The sequence below is a fragment of the Saimiri boliviensis genome, chromosome 17, assembly GCF_048565385.1.
Source record: "Saimiri boliviensis isolate mSaiBol1 chromosome 17, mSaiBol1.pri, whole genome shotgun sequence".
NCBI classification, from domain to species: domain Eukaryota; kingdom Metazoa; phylum Chordata; class Mammalia; order Primates; family Cebidae; genus Saimiri; species Saimiri boliviensis.
The window spans coordinates 9944742-9962564 of record NC_133465.1 but is presented as its reverse complement, the minus strand read 5'-3'; the positions used below and the strand labels follow the sequence as shown (position 1 = coordinate 9962564).

The 17823-nt window shown below is 41.7% G+C and overlaps 1 protein-coding gene across 1 annotated transcript in view; it reads right to left on the bottom strand.

Annotated features, from left to right (window-relative positions):
- CFAP52 (cilia and flagella associated protein 52) overlaps positions 1 to 17823 on the bottom strand; it is a 66236-nt gene that overhangs the window by 46642 nt on the left and 1771 nt on the right. The window contains exons 2-3 of the mRNA XM_003929234.2: positions 5179 to 5378; positions 4312 to 4448 (exon numbers count right to left, since the gene is read on the bottom strand). Coding sequence (XP_003929283.1) covers positions 4312 to 4448; positions 5179 to 5378 — 337 coding nt within the window. The remainder of the gene's footprint in view (positions 1 to 4311; positions 4449 to 5178; positions 5379 to 17823) is intronic.

The window sequence follows — 17823 nt, the reverse complement described above, 5'->3', positions numbered from 1 at the left end:
AAATTTAAAAAAAAATTTAGATAGGTAGAAAATAAAACTCCATATATAAAACACAAATAAATAAATAAAATAAATAAAAATAAAAAACAAGCCTTTTTCTGCTTGCCCTCCTTAAAAAACAAAAACAAAAACAAAAACAAAACAAAACAAAACAAAACAAAACAAAACAAAAAAACAAAAACGTTGAGCTAAGAAGGTTAACGGAATTTCTGGATACATTACTTATCAGAAACACTCAACTGGTAACGGCCCAGGGAAGGCATGACCGCTTATGAATGACGAGAAAAGGAGATGTCATGAAAATTTTGTTGACTTGCTATATAATAAGAGAAGAGCTGTCATTATAGAACTATACACAAATATACATTTCCTTTGTAATAAACCTATGAAGCTCAAATAAGAAAATATATGTAAAGGTGTACGGAAGTATTCAGTCCCACAGAAATCTCAGGTGTTATTATTTTTCTTCCACAGACTGTGTTCCTTTGACATTTACATAGGAATATGTTCTGCATTGATTGTTCTTCCCAGTACATTTTGTTTATGTATTTATTTATTTTTAGTCAAGCCTTGCTCTGTCGCCCGGACTGGAGTGCAGTGGTGCAATCTTGGTTCACTGCAAAATTCACCTCCCAGATTCAAGCCCTTCTACTGCCTCAGCCTCCTGAGTAGCTGGGATTACAGGCCTCAGCACTATGCCCAGCTAATTTTTGTATTTTTAGTAGAGACAATGTTTCACCAGGTTGGCCAGGCTGGTCTTGAACTCCTGACCTCAGGTGATCCACCTACTTCAGCCTCCCAAAGTGCTGGGATTACAGATGTGAGCCACCACGCCCGACCAGTTCTTGCTAATATATTTTAAATATACTTCTTTTTTTCAATTTCCCTTGTATTCTCTGCCTAACTCGGCTGTGATTTAACACAAGGGCAAAGATCATAACTTTGTCTTGGCGATGCAAGTTAAAGGTGCAGCCTCTGGAGTCAAGCTGCGAGGGTGGGTTTGTCTTCCAGGTCTGTCACTTACCAGCGGGCTCCTCACCTGCCACCAATAGCTTCCACTTCTTGAAATTAATGTGGGATTTAACTTAGACAATGCAATAAAAATGTTCAGCTCAGGCCTGCCACATAGTAAGTGCTTTAAAATTGTAGCTGTTGTCGGCCGGGTGCGGTGGCTCACGCCTGTAATCCCAGCACTTTGGGAGGCCAAGGCGGGTGGATCAGGAAGTCAAGAGATTGAGACCATCCTGGCCAACATAGTGAAATCCTGTCTCTACTAAAAATGTAAAAATTCGTTGGACGTGGTGGTGCGTGCCTGTAATCCCAGCTACTTGGGAGGCTGAGGCAAGAGAATTGCTTAAACCCGGGAGGCGGAGGTTGCAATGAGCAGAGATCGCGCCATTGCACTCCAGCCTGGTGACAGAGTGAGACTCCATCTCAAAAAAAAAAAAAAAAGAAAAGAAAAGAAAAATGTAGCTGTTGTCTTTCATGACAATGATGGTGGTGGTGGTGGTGGTGGTGTGGTGTCCTTCTTTTCAGCAATGGATCTCGTGTTTAACTGCATATTTAGAGTTACCTGGGATATGTTTTTATAGATATACCTAGCTGTACATGTTTGTGGGGTACACAGATATTTTGATACCTGTATATAATGCATAATGGTTAAATCAGAGTAATTGGGATTTCCGTCACCTCAAACATTTATCTTTGTGTTGAGAATATTACAATACTTCTAGCTATTTTGAAATATTCACTAAATCTTTAACCATAATTTTCCTGCTGTGTGATTGAATACTAGAATGTATTCTATGTAAGTGTATTTTTGTACCTATTAACCAACTACTCTTATCCTCCTACCTCCTTCTTTTCCCAGCCTCTGCAAACCACTCTCTCCTTCCATGAGAGCTACGCTTTTTGAGTGAGAACATGAGATATTTGTTTCTGTGCCTGGCTTATTCCATTTAACATAATGACTTCCAGTTACATTCATGTTGCTACAATGACAACAGCTCATCCTTCTTTTTTAAAAAAATTATTTTCTATGGCTAAATAATATTCTATTGGGTATGGAAGGGGCATACCTCAACATGTTAAAGACCACATATGACAAACCCACAGCTAACATCACACTGAATGGGGTGAAATTGAGTCTTTCCGCTAAGATCTGAAACAAGATGAAGATGCTGTCACAGCCCGGGGTACGGGTGCAGCCCATGCTGAAGTCCAAGGGGAGTGAGTGCATGAGCAGAAGGAACACTCGGGGGCTGTAGGCAGGTGGAAGATGATTTTACTCAGCAACAGCTCTCATCAACAGCTTTCTCACACTGTCCATCCTGTCTTGGCTGCTTGAGCCAGCAGCTCCCACATACAGCTGCGTGACCAGTTCTACCCTGCCTTCAGGATCAGCAGCTTAACTCTTTCTCCCTCTGGGAATGAGCGGGCTGAGCTGTGTCCTGGCTCCTTTTTGTCCATCTGCAAAGATGGACAGCTCTGGCTCACTATTTATTTATTTATTTATTTATCTGAGACGGAGTTTTGCTCTTCTTGCCCAGGCTGGAGTGCAACGGCGTAATCTCGGCTTACCACAACCTATGCCTCCAAGGTTCAAGCGATTCTCCTGCCTTAGCCTCCCAAGTAGCTGAGATTACAGGCATGTACCACCACGCCTGGCTAATTTTGTATTTTTAGTAGAGATGGGGTTTCTGCATGTAGGTCAGGCTGGTCTCAAACTTCCGACCTCAGGTGATCTGCCTGCCTCAGCCTCCCAAAGTGCTGGGATTACAGGCATGAGCCACCTCACGCCACCGTCTCTCTCTCTTTCTCTGGGCACCAGGGCACCTGCACAATGTCAAAAGGGCAATTATACTTTTTACAGTCAATAGTGGTGTAGAGCCAAGTGATGGCCTTCCCATGTTATGGCTACATGGCTATCATAACAGTGGAATTATATGCCTGCACTCTAAACTCATTGAGTCACGCAGGATGTAAACATCCTGCCGCAGCCTATCCTTGACCAAGGCACAGCCATGTTCCTTACAGATGTTCATTCTCACCACTTTTACTCAATGCAGTACTGGGAAGCTTGTATAACTCCTAGAGCTCAGGCCGATCAAACTGGACTCTGAAGATACACTCAGGCACCAGTGATTCCCTAAAGCTGCCCAGGTGATTTCAACATGCAGCCAAGTTTGAAAAACACTCTTTTATGATATTTTTCTCAGAGGCTTTTCACACAATGCACACTCAAACATAAGATGGGCCAAGAGAGAATACTAGAGGGGACAGGGCCCTTGTCACTTCTGGAAATATATCTGGCAGAAAATAAGCAAATATTGCAAACTTTGCATCTGACAAAGTATCTAGCATCTATAAGGAACTTAAATAAATGTACAAGGAAAAAAAAAAACATTAAAAAGTGAGCAAAGGACATGAGCACTTTCCAAAAGAAGATATACGTGCAGCCAACAAACGTGAAAAAGGGCTCAATATCTCCTGTCATTAGAGAAATGCAAAGCAAAACCACAGTGAGATACCATCTCATATCAGTCAAAATGACTATTATTAAAAAGTCAAAAAATAACAGATGCTAGTGAGGTTGCAAAGAAAAGGGAATGCTCATGTACTGTTGGTGGGAATGTAGATTAGTTGAACCGTGTGGGAAGCAGTGTGGTGATTCCCCAAAGAGCTAAAAAGAGAACAACCATTCAACCCAGCAATCCCACTACTGGCTATATACTCAAAACAATATATATTGTTCTACCATAAAGGCATATGTGATCATATGTGCATCACAGCACTATTCACAATAGCAAAGACATGAAATCAACCTAAATGCCCATCAGTGGTAGACTGGACCAAGAAAATGTGATACATATACATCATGGAATACTACACAGCCATAAAAAAGAATGAGATCATGTCCTTTATAAGAACATGGTTGGAGCTGGAGGCCATTATCCTTAGCAACCTAACACAGAAATAGAAAACCAAATACTACATGTTCTTACTTATAAATGGGAGCTAAATGATGAGAACACATGGACACACAGAAGGCAACACAGACACTGGGGACTGCTTGAGGGTGAGGGGTAGGAGGAGGGAAAGGATCAGAAAAAAATAACTACTAGGCTGAGCACCTGGTTGATGAAATCATCTGTACATCAAACCCCTGTCGGGACATAAGTTTACCTATATAACAAACAGTGGAAACACAAGTTTACCTACATAACAAACCTGCACATTTACCTCTGAACCTAAAATAAAAGTTACATTAAAAAAAAAAAAGAATAGAAGTAAATATGTTCAGTTCATTACCTTCCATCATCTGGGCCTCCTAGCGATACCAAGTACAAATCATTTGGAGAAAAGGCCAGAGCTTCAATTTTGCCCTTGTGAAGGGACAGCCGAGCAAGCAGCTCTCTTTTCTTATAATCCCACAAAATGATGTCTGCCTGGGGACAAGAACACACCATCAGATCATAGGGAGGCATTCAAAGCATCTGAGAAGATAGCCACCCTTCTTGATGAAAAACAATTAGTACTGTCACTTTTCTTTTCTCTTTCTCTTTCTTTCTTTCTTTCTTTTTTTTTCTTCTTAAGACGGAATTTCACTCTTTTTGCCCAGGCGGTAGTGCGATGCTGCGATCTCGGCTCACTGCAAACTCCACCTCCCGGGTTCAAGCAATTCTCCTGCCTCTGCCTCCCAAATAGCTAGGATTACAGGCACATGCCACCAGGCCCAGCTAATTTTGAATTTTTAGTAGAGATGGGGTTTTACTATGTTGGCCAGGCTGGTCTCAAACTCCTGACCTCAGGTGACCCACCTGCCTTGACCTCCCAAAGTCCTGGGATTATAGGCATGAGCCACCACGCCTGGCCCATACTATCACTTTTCTAGAAATCAGATCAGGTTCTACAAACGTGACAGCAACACAAAGGAAACTCAGCAGGAACTTTTGTTTGTGAGCAGTATCAGTCACAAGCTGCAACTTCGGGTGTAAAATCATGAGAGTCCTTCACTCCCAGTCTGATGGAACGAAAATGAGTTAAAAGAGAAGTCAAGAGGAAGAAGAAGGAAGAACAAAGCACATTGCTGCACGGAACTAACAACTTCACGTGGAGCAGCTCTTCTAAGAGGCACCTCTGGATAAATTCACAATGAGTGGTTTTCACAGTATTCACCTTGAACCCCATGAATGTGACTTGTCCAGAGGCGATGTACTCTCCCAACTTGGAGATGGCCAAGCAGGAGACATTGTTGTTATGACCCTGTAGGAAATTCTGCTCTTGAGTATTTATTGCCTGAATGAGGACTGTGCAACCCAGAGGATAAATCAGATGCTCCTGGTCAGGATGGCATTTCAGACCAGCAGGCACATGTCCTAAAAGAGAAAGATGAACAGCAATAATAATCAGGTGCAGAAGTGGCTGGGAATTTTCTACTTGAGTACAAAAGACAATACTTTTTTTTTCTTTGAGACACAGTCTTGCTCTGTTGCTCAGGCTGGAGTGCAGTGGTGCGGTCTTGGCTCACTGCAACTTCTGCCTCCTGAGTTCAAGCGATTCTCCTTCCTCAGCCTCCTGAGTAGCGGGATTACAGGTGCCCACCACCATGCCCAGCTATTTTTTGTGTGTGTTTATTTTTAGCAGAGACGGGATTTCACCATGTTGGCAAGGCTGGTCTCGAACTCCTGACCTTGTGATTCATCCGCCTCTGCCTTCCAAAGTGCTGGGATTACAGGCATGAGCCACCGCCACTGGCCAACACTTTAAAAATAATCCTTAGTTCAGCTAAAATAAGTTGGGGGAAATAGACAATTTTATTCTACTGACAAAAAGTCTAGTAATTACTTCTAGTAATCACTTGATCTAGTAATTACTTCTTAAACTTTTATGTTTATATAATTCCTGAGGGATCCTGTTAAAATGCAGATTTCTATTTCAGGCCACCTAAGTGATGCTGATGCTGCATTTCTCATAAGCTCCTAAGTGATGCTGATGCTGGTCCAGCAAGGCCTATGGCCAATTCTTGCAATCCTAGAGAGCGTGAGTGCATGGAGCGTGAGCAGCCTGCTTGGGTGAGCGCACAGGCATACGGAGAATGCAAGTCAACTACCTTAGGCAAAGGTTTGGGAAAGATAAACACTTGGCCTATTTCACTTAACAAGCCATAATATTCTCCAGGTTCATCCATGTCTTTACAAATGGCATGATTTCCTTCTCTCTCTCTCTTTTTTTTGACAGAGTCTCACTCTGTTGCCCAGGCTGGAGTGCAGTGGTGCAGTCTTGGCTCACTGCAATCTCTGCTGCCTGGGTTCAAGCGATTCTCCAGCCTTAGCCTCCCGAGTAGCTGCAATTATAGTCACACACCACCATGCCCAGTTAATTTTTTTTATTCATAGTAGAGACGGAGCTTCATCATGTTGGCCAGGCTGGTCTTGAACTCCTGACCTGGTGATCCACCCACCTCAGCCTCCCAAAGTGCTGGGATTACAGGCGTGAGCCACAGCACCGGGCCTCCGATTTCCTTCTTTTTAAAGGCTGAGTAATATTACATTGTGTACGCCTGTATGTGTGCACATGTGTATGTGTATGACATTTTCTTTTTTTTTTTTTTTAAGACAGAGTCTCACTCTGTCACTCAGGCTGGAGTGCAGTGGTGCCATCTCGGCTCACCGCAACATCTGCTGCCCAGGTTCAAGTGATTCTCCTGCCTCAGCCTCCCAAGTAGCTGGGATTACAGGCACCTGCCACTGTGCCTGGGTGATTTTTGCAGTTTTAGTAGAGATGGGGTTTCACCATCTTGGCCAGGCTGGTCTTGAACTCCTACCTTGTGATCCACCCACATTTGCCGCCCAAAGTGTTGGGATTACAGGCGTGAGCCAACATGCCCGGTCAACATTGTCTTTATCCGTTCATCTGTTGAGGGACACTCAGGTTGTTCCCACATCCTGGCTATTGCAAACAGTGCTGAACATAGCGCTGAATAGAACATAGAGGTGCAAATATTTCTTCCATATACTGATTTCATTTCCTTTGGAAATATACCCAGAAGTGGGATTGCCAGATCATATGGTAGTTTTCTTTTTGAGTTTTCTGAGGAAACTCTGTACTGTTTTCCATTATGGCTGTACCAATTTACATTCCCACCAACAGTGGACAGGGGTTCCCTTTCTCCACATTCTCGCCAGCTTGTTATCTTTTGTCTGTGTGACAATAGCCATTCTAACAGGTGTGAGGCGATACCTCATTTGGGCTTTGATTTGCATTTCCCTGATGACTAGTGATGTTGAGTACCTTTTTATATACCTGTTGCCCGTTTGTATGTCTTCTTTTGAGGAATACCTATTCAGGTCCTTAATCTATTTTTTTTAAAGGAACTTGGAGGACATTATGTTAAGTGAAATCAGCTGGATGCAGAAAGATAAATAATGCATAGTGATCTCACTTATATGTGGAACCTGAAAAAGCCAAATGTATAAAAGCAGAGAGAAGAATGGTGGTTGCTAGGGGTGAGGGGAATGAAGAGATGTTGGTCAAAGGGTACAAAAGTTCAGTTATGCAGGATAAAGAAGTTCTAGAGACCTAATGTACAGTGTAGTGACTAGTTAATAATATTGCATTGTGGCCGGGCGCCGTGGCTCACACCTGTAATCCCAGCACTTTGGGAAGCCAAGGCAGGTGGATCACAAGGTCAAGAGATCAAGACCATCCTGGCCAACATGGTGAAACCCTGTCTCTATTAAAAATACAAAAATTAGTTGGGTATGTTGGTGAGCCCCTTTAGTCCCAGCTACTTGGGAGGTTGAGGCAGGAGAATTGCTTGAACCTGGGAGGTGGAGGTTGCAGTGAGCCGAGATTGTGCCATTGCACACCAGCCTGGGTGACAGAGTGAGATTCCATCTCAATAATAATAATAATAGTAATACTGCATTGTATACTTAAAATTTGCTAAGAGAGTTGATTTTAAGTGTTTTCATCATACACACAAAGTAACTTTGTGAGGTGAATATGTTAATTAGTTTGATTGTGGACATCATTTCAGAATGTACATGTATATTAACACATTACATTATACACCTTAAATTGATACAACTTTAATATGTCAAATATGCCTAACCAGGAAAAGAATTTTTTTTTTTTTTTTTGACCAGGTGCAGTGGCACATGCCTGTAATCCCAGCACTTTGGGAGGCCGAGGCGGGCAGATGACGAGGTCAAGAGATTGAGACCATCCTGGCCAACATGGCGAAACCCTGTGTCTATTAAAAATACAAAAATTAGCCAGGTGTGGTTGCACGCCTGTAGTCCCACCTACTCAGGGGGGCTGTGGCAGAAGAATCGCTTAAACCTGGGGGCAGAGGTTGCAGTGAACCAAGATTGCACCACTGTACTCCGGCCTCCGACAGGGCGAGCCTCTGTCTCAAAAAAAAAAAAAAAAAAAAAAAAAAATTTAAATTTTGGTTTCAGTTCTAAGTGCCTGCCAGGTGGTCTGAAGAGCCTGGGACCATTCACGGTGACACCTCTTTCCACAAGCAGATCCTGTACTCCACATATCTGTAAATGTAACACTACTGCTTCCATGTTAGAGAAAAGCTTGTTTGTTTGAACGTAATTATTGTTTTGCTTGAGTTTGTAGATTATTCACTAAAAACAGTCTCAGGAAAACAGAACCTTCAGTAGAAATAAAATAAAATACAATGACCAACAACTCTTGGAATGGGCTGACCAGCCTGGCGAGAACAGGGCAAATGGCATCTGCAGAAGGCCCCAAAATATTGACCAACTGCCCACCCGAGGCTGCGTACATTTCACCGAAATGCTTTGATCATTATTTCCTCTAATTTCCCTGATCCAGAGACTCAACTCGGTGAGGTGTCTTTGAAAGCTAGTTGGGCCGGGCGAGGTGGCTCAAGCCTGTAATCCCAGCACTTTGGGAGACTGAGGCAGGTGGATCACGAGGTCAAGAGATCGAGACCATCCTGGTCAACATGGTGAAACCCTGTCTCTACTAAAAATACAAAAAATTAGCTGGGCATGGTGGCGCATGCCTGTAATCCCAGCTACTCAGGAGGCTGAAGCGGGAGAACCGCCTGAACCCGGGAGGCGAAGGTTGCAGTGAGCCGAGATTGTGCCACTGCACTCCAGCCTGGGTAACAAGAGTGAAACTCCGTCTCAAAAAAAAAAAAAAAAAAAAAAAAAGAAAGAAAGAAAGAAAGAAAGAAAGAAAGCTAGATTACTACCTCTCCCAGGTTGCTGGCTTCTCAAATAAAGCTAACCTTCCTTTCACCAAAGCTCATCTCTTGAGCTTTCAGCTTTCAAGTGACAAGTGGCCAGGACCTGATTTCGATTATACTAAGAAGTATCTCAACAAGTAAAAACTCTTGTAATATGCTTTAATATGAAGCAGACCCGGGTCCTCCTTATTACTCATCTGTGGTCAGATTTTTTTTGATTACTCTTAGTGTTTATTTTACAATATGAACTTTCATGTCACCTTGACTATTTAAAATTCATGATTGTGTTTATAGTGAGATATATTAATATAAGATATAGTTTTAAAACAGGATATATTTCTGCATAAGTCTCTCTGTTTTTCTTTTTTTTTGTAACGGCGTTTTGCTCTGTCACCCAAGTAGCTGGGATTACAGGCGTATGCCACCACGCTCAGCTAATTTTTGTACTTTTAGTAGAGACGGGGTTTCATCTTGTTGGTCAGGCTGGTCTCGAACTCTGACCTTGCGATCCACTCACCTTAACCTCCCAAAGTGCTGGGATTACAGGCATGAGCCACTGCACCCAGCCCATAAGTCTCCTTTTATGTCTTCTAGTAGCATTTTCGATTTTTTTCGTAAAGATCTCACACATTTCTTGTTACATTTATTCTTGGGTTTTAAAAAATATTTTTTTGTTGCTGTCTCCTTCTCCATCAAAAGAGTCATAAATATTTATTAATATAATCTTCTGGTTCTTAAATGTATGCTTCTTTTACATTTAACTCCCTCTGAAATTTATTTTGGTGCTTTATGTGATTCCTTTTGCTAAATGGTTATTTTTGCTCAAATGGCCAAATGTAATTATTGAATAAATGATTCTTTTCATTTTAACGGAGAGTTTCTTTTTTATGCGACATGTTCTTATAATACCAAGGTTTGTCTCTTTGGGGTGATCTATTCCTACTAAAAATATTTTTATTTTTTTCTAATTGCAGGTTCTTTATAAACAATCATATGGCTATCCACATGAAAAATTAAAATTAGATTCATAATTCACACCTTACACAAACAATATCTTCTAGGTAGATCAATGACCTAAATGAGAAAAACAAGATAATATATACAAAAGGTATCAGAAATGACTTTCTAACTATGACACAAAAACAGCAAATCATAAAAGAAAAGGCTGATATATTTACCCAGTTATGTTAAAAATGAAAAATATCTAGGCTGGGCAGGGCAGCTGATGCCTGTAATCCCAGCACTTTTGGAGGCCAAGGCAGGCAGATTACTTCAGGCCAGGAGTTTGAGACCAGCCTGATCAACATGATGAAACCCTGTCTCCACTAAAAATACAAAAAGTAGCCAGGTGTGGTGGTGGGCACCTATAAGCTCAGCTACTTGAGAGGCTGAGGCAGGAGAATCACTTGAATCTGGGAGGTAGAGGTTGCAGTGAGCCGAGACTGTGCCACTGCACTCCAGCCTGGGCGACAGAGTGAGACTGTCTCTTAAAAAAAAAAAAAAAAAAAAAATTTAGGCTTGGCACGGTGGCTCAAGCCTGTAATCCCAGCACTTTGGGAGGCCGAGGCGGGTGGATCACGAGGTCAAGAGATCAAGACCATCCTGGTCAACAAGGTGAAACCCCGTCTCTACTAAAAATACAAAAAATTAGCTGGGCATAGTGGTGTGTACCTGTAATCCCAGCTACTCGGGAGGCTGAGGCAGGAGAATTGCCTGAACCCAGGAGGCGGAGGTTGCGGTGAGCTGAGATCGAGCCATTGCACTCCAGCCTGGGTAACAAGAGGGAAACTCCGTCTCAAAAAAAAAAAAAAAAAAATAATAATAATAATAATAATAATAATGACAAAAGACATTAAGGATGAAGAGAAAAATACAAACCAGGAGATCTTTGCAATGTATACAGTAGGCAAAGGATCATCTCCATAATATATAAGAAACTCCTACAAAGCAATAAGAAAAACATTGCTTCTCAATAGAAAAATGAGCAAAGGATATGGATAGCCAGTTTATCATGAATGAAATTCAAAACTTGCTAAACATACAAAAGGAGGTGCAACCTCATAAGTAACCAGGAAAATGTAAATTATATCCAAAGTGAGATGCCACGTCATAGCTACCAAAATGGCTAAAATTAAGATAGCTGAGAGTACCAGGCATTGGTGTTGATGTAGATCAAAGGGAATACTCATAAAATGCTTAGTGGGAAAGTAAATTGTTTTAATTGCTTTGGGAAACAATGTATCTTTATTGATGATGCTTGAATGCACACATGCCCCAGGACCAAGCTACTCTACTCTAAGGTACAAAATCGGCCCAGAGATCACCTTGTAACATGCAGGTGTGTATTTCTTCAGATTTATTTTTGTTTTTGCATTTAATAATTATGGTTCTTGGTTGCAAACTAGAAGGGTCAACTCTGGCTAAATATAGCAGAAAAAGAATTTTATGGAAGGAATACGTATTGCTGACACAACCGGCAGGAAATTTGGATCACACCTGAAAAATGGGCAGAACTGATAGCAAGGCGAGACCAAGTGACATGAACTAAAGAGCTCTCATTGCCACACTGCTCAACGCTCAATGCAGTATTTGACCCCCAGCATGCTCCTTTGCATCACTCTTATAAGAGTGGAACTGCTGGGAGGGAAAGTCGGATTGGTTGAGCCAATTATGTTACATCCTGCCAAGGAGTTAGGAGAGAAACTATGTGCCCCTTTTAGGCTCTCACTAAAGCAATAGAACTAGCTCCTACCTATCTTGGGATTCTTCTCAAATAGAATAGCCTTCAAATATGGAGTTATCAAAACTACGCATGTCCACGGCAATGAATGTTCCTTGCTCTCTTCTCCTGACATACACACACTCCATTTTCTGTCTCTCTCTCCTCCTCTCCTTCCCTCTTTTTCTCCCTCTGTCCCTCCCCCTCCCTCCTCTCTATCCCCTCTTTCTCTCTCTCTCTCAAACATATGTACACTTTAAACCATAAGAGGCTCATATAATACACACTGTAAGGCAAATTACATTTTATACTTAACATATCTTTGACATCTTTCCTGGTTATTTTATACACGTCTATCCCATTTTTCTCAAGGATTATATGGTATTTAATTGCACAAAAGGAATATAATTTTTTAAATTATTGGAGTGAGATTCACATAACATAAAATTAACCATTTTAACGTGAACAATTCAGTGGCATTTAGCACATTCATGATGTGGAGCGACCACCACCTGTCTTGTTCAAAAACATTTCTGGGGCATAATTTTTTCAAACTTCTTACAATGGACATTTGGGTTGTTTCTTCCAATATTTCAGCTATTATAGACAATGTCACAGGGAACTTCATTGTACATACTCTTTTTTTTTTTTTTTTTTTTTTTTTTTTTTTTTTTTTTTTTTGAGACGGAGTTTCGCTCTTGTTACCCAGGCTGGAGTGCAATGGCGCGATCTCGGCTCACTGCAAGCTCTGCCTCCTGGGTTCAGGCAATTCTCCTGCCTCAGCCTCCTGAGTAGCTGGGATTACGGGCACGTGCCACCATTCCCAGCTAATTTTTTTGTATTTTTAGTAGAGATGGGGTTTCACCATGTTGACCAGGATGGTCTCGATCTCTTGACCTCGTGATCCACCTGCCTCAGCCTCCCAAAGTGCTGGGATTACAGGCTTGAGCCACTGCGCCCGGCTGATTCATGTCCTTAAAAGCTCAGAGATATGGCTGGGCACAGTGGCCTGCCTGTAATCCCAGCACTTTGGGAGGCTGAGATAGGTGGATCATCAGATCAGGTGTTCCAGAGCAGCCTGGCTAACATAGTGAAACACTATCTCTACTGAAAATACAAAAAATTAGCTGGGCATGGTGATGGGTGCCTGTAATCCCAGATACTTGGGAGGCTGAGGCAGAAGAATTGCTTAAACCTGGGAGGTGGAGGTTGCACCTCACCCCAGCCCGGGTGACAGTGTGAGACTTTGTCTCAAAAAAAAAACCAAAAAAAAAACTTAAAGATTATTCTCATTAAAAATCGTAAAAGATACTATAAAACTGGCCTTCAAAAGGTTGTAAAATTAATACTGACAATAGTAATTGAGAACCATTTCTTTTTCTTACCTTACTATATTACACACACACACACACACACATATATATATATATATATATATATATATATATATATATATACACACACACACTTGCCTTCCCCAGTTTGAGAAGTGAAAAACATCATTACTTTTATTTATTTTTTTAAATTTAGTTTTATTTATTATTATTATTTTTTAAGATGGGGTTTCACCATGTTGGTCAGGCTGGTCTTGAACTCCCAACCTCAGGTGATCTGTCCACCTCGGCCTCCAAAGTGCTTGGATTACAGGCGTGAGCCACCACGCCCGGCCAAAACATCATTACTTTAATAGCTTTTTTTTTTTTTTTTTTTTTTTTTTTTTGAGACAAGGTCTCACTCTGTTGCCCAGGCTAGAGTGCAGTGGTACAGTGACAGCTCACTGCAGCCTCCACCTCCTGGGCTCAGGTGATCCTCCCACCTCAGTCTCCCAAACAGCTGGACCACAGGCATGCATTGCCACTCCTGGATAATTTTTTGTATTTTTTATAAAGATGGGGTTTCACCATGTTTCCCAGGCTGATCTTGAACTCCTGGCCTCAAGGAACCTTCCTGCCTCAGCCTCCCAAAATGCTGGGATTACAGGTGTGAGCCACCACACATGACCTTTAATAGCATTTTTTAGCTTTTTGCGTGAATAGCCATTTATATTTCTTTGCCCATTACCTATTTACAAGATCTGGCCTTTCCCACCCCCATCCCCCCAGCCCCCCCAGAAAACAAACAAACAAGCAAAGGTCCAGGTAGTAAATATTTTAGGCTTTGTGGGCAATATGGTCTCTTGCAACTACTCATATCTGCTAGTGTGGTATAAAAGCAGCCGTAGGGCTCATGCCTGTAATCTCAGCATTCTGGGAGGCTTAGATGAGCAGATTATGAGGTCAGGAGTTCGAGATCAGCCTGACCAACATGGTGAAAACTAGTCTCTACTAAAAATAAAAAATTAGCTGGGCGTGGTGGCATACGCCTGTAATCCCAGTTACTCAGGAGGCTGAGGCAGGATAATCACCGGAACCAAGGAGGTAGAGGTTGTAGTGAGCTGAGATTATGCCACTGCACTCCAGCCTGGGCAACAGAGTAACACTCTGTCTCAAAAAAAAAAAAAAAAAAAAAAAAAAAAAAAAAAAAAAAAAAAAAAAGAAGCCAGCAGCCATAGATGATACATAAACAAAAGGGCATAGCTACATTCCAATAACACTTTATTTACAAAAACATGCAATGGGCCAGATTTGACCCATGGGGTATCCTTTGTAGACTCCTGATCTATTTTGTTGTTGTTGCTGTTTTATAAGAACTCTTTGTATACTGTAACAGGAAAATCATAGGCTATCTACTCCAGTCAATGAATGAATGTGACCAAACTCTTAATAACTACAACTTTATTAAGGGTTCTAAACACAGCTATATTTGGTTTGCTTAAATAATAAATTCTGGTCAAAATATAATACCTCTAAGTGTTAACTACAGTTACATATTGACATCATAAAGTTAAAATTCAAGTTTAAGTCCGTGCATGGTGGCTCATGCCTGCAATCCCAGCACTTTGGGAGGCTGAGGCAGGCAGATCACCTGAGGTCAGGAGGTCAGGAGTTCAAGACCAGCCTGGCCAACATGCTGAAACCCCATCTCTACTAAGAATACAAAAATTAGCCAGGCATGGTCACAGATGCCTGTAATCCCAGCTAATCAGGAGGCTGAGGCAGGAGAATCTCTTGAACCTGGGAGGTGGAGGGTGCCATGAGCTGAGATTGTGCCACTGCATTCCAGCCCAGAGACAGAGGGAGACTCTGTCTCAAAAAATAATTCAAGTGTAATATGTAACACTACAGTGAGTTTCAGTGTTGCAATGATAAAAGGGGCCTTGCTTTTGTTTCTAATTTGTTTCCATCTGAAATCTAAACTCAATCACTTGGCATTTAAGGCCTCTGAAATCTAACTCCACGTTCTCTTTCCTGTGATATCCTGCCAGTTCCTGATACTGAAGCCACACCATGCTATTTGCCCTTCTGCAACCGGGCCCCACGCTCTCCACTTTTCCTCCTTTGTCCCCCATTCCTGTTACCCGAAATGTTCTGCCTTCAATCTTTACCCCCTTACTCCTAGTCAAAATCTTTTCTCCCAAGCCTTATGAAAGTTGTACCTTCTCTGTCTTTTTTTAAGAGCTAGTATAGAAGTTGGCCTGAGGCACACTTCTCAGCCTGCAGGATGGCCACCTTGCAGGATGTAACACTTTAAAATAAGCCGGCCAGGCGCAGTGGCTCACACCTGCAATCCCAGCATTTTGGGAGGCCAAGGCAGGTGATCACCTTGAGCCTGGTTCACGTTGGCCAGGTTGGTCACGAACTTCTGAGCTCAGGTGAGATGGGGTCTCTACTAAATAAGCTGGGCATGGTAGCATATGCCTGTAATCCCAGCTACTCAGGAGGCTCAGGCAACCTCTGAGAGGCAGAGGTTGCAGTGAGCCGAGATAGCAGCACTGTACTCCAGCCTGGGGGACAGAGTGAGACTCTGTCTTGAAAGAGAGAGAGAGAGAGAGACAGAGAGAGAGAGAGAGAGAGAGAGAGAGAGAGAAAGGGAGGGAGGGAGGGAGGAAAGGAAGGAATAAAGAAGTCTCTTCTTTTCTAAATTTGTAGATCTTGTGATTTTTTTTTTTTTTGTTTTGTTTTAAAGTCTAGTTTTAAGTTTCTTTGTTTCAGTTAAACACACCTGTTTAACTACAGCCCAGGTCAAGAAGTAGAACATGAGCACACCCAGAGGCCAGGTCAAGAAGTAGAACATGAGCACACCCAGAGGCCAGGTCAAGAAGTAGAACATGAGCACACCCAGAGGCCAGGTCAAGAAGTAGAACATGAGCACACCCAGAGGCCTCCCACGTTCCTTCTCCCAGTCTACGTCTCCTGAAAGGTTGTCACTGCTCTGACTTTTATTCCGGTAGATTCAGTTCACTCCTTTTAGAACTTTATAGGGATGGAACAATAAGATTTGTACTCTTTTGTATCTGGCTTTTTGGTTAACATTATCTGTTTGTGAGATCCATCCATAGTGTTGTATATAGCAGTAGTTCATTCTTTTTAATTCCTGCAGAGGAATTAAATTGTATACATACGGTGTACTACAATTGATTTGTCCTTTCAACTTTTAATGAAGATTTTGATTGTTTCTAATGTTTAACTATGAGAAATATGCAGCCAGGCACGGTGGCTCACACCTGTAATCTCACACTTTCGGAGGACGAGCAGGCAGATTGTCTGAGGCCGGGAGTTTGAGACCAGCCTGGTCAACATGGTGAAATCCCATCTCTACTAAAAATACAAAAATTAGCCAGGTGTGTGATGGTGGGTACCTGTAATCCCAGCTACTTGGGAGGTTGAGGCAGGAGAATTGCTTGAACCCAGGAGGCAGAAGTTGCAGTGAGTTGGGATCAAGCCACTGCATTCCAGCCTGGTTGACAGAGTGAGACCCTATCTCCAAAAAAAAAAAGTGCTATTAGAAATATTTCTATATATGTTTCTGTTGTGTATAGGATATAGCATTGGAGGATACATCAAAAGTCTTTAGGATATAACTGAGTCAGTATACTAGCAAGCCTATAGTCCCAGCTACTTGAGAGGCTGAGGTGGGAGGATTCCTTGAGCCCAGGAGTTTGAGGCCAGCCTGCCCAATATAGTGAGATCCCATCTCTAAAATTTAAGAAAATAAAAATAAAAAAAGTCTTTAGACATTTTTAGGTATTTAGATTTTAGACATTCTAAATGTACCCATAATTTATTTTAAGAAAAAAGTTAAAGAGCAAAAAGACTTAGCTCTGCAGATGTTCTTAGTTGCATTTAAAAATAAATGCAAAAATATGCAAATTATACTAAAGTCTCAATAACAGGGTGTTATTTAAATAAATTATGGCATAAAATATTATGTTAATATTATATTTAAATTATGGCATGAAGTATATTATTTATTTTATTATATTTATTGCTAAGGAAAGATTTACATGGTATATTAGTAGATGAAAAAAAGTCTGGTGATAAGAGAATATATACAATTGGCCGGGCGTAGTGGCTCATGCTTGCAATCCCAGCACTTTGGGAGGCTCAGGTGGGTGGATTACAAGGTCAGAAGGTTGAGACCAGCCTGGTCAACATGGTGAAACCTTGTCTCTACTAAAGACACAAAAAATTAGCTGGATGTGGTGGCACGTGCCTGTAATACCAGCTACTCAGGAGGCTGAGGCAGGAGAATTGCTTGTACCCAGGAGGTGGAGGTTGCAATGAGCCGAGATCCCACCATTGCACTCCAGCCTGGGTGCCAGGTCAAGACTCCATAAAAAGGGAGAGAGAGAGAGAGAGAGAGAGAGAGAGAGAGAGAGAGAGAGAGAACATATACAGCTTGAGCGCACTTTTATTTAAAAAAAAAAAAAAACTATTTGTATGTAAATGTATGTTCAAAGGGGTCACACCAAAAATTTACAGTGATATGTTTG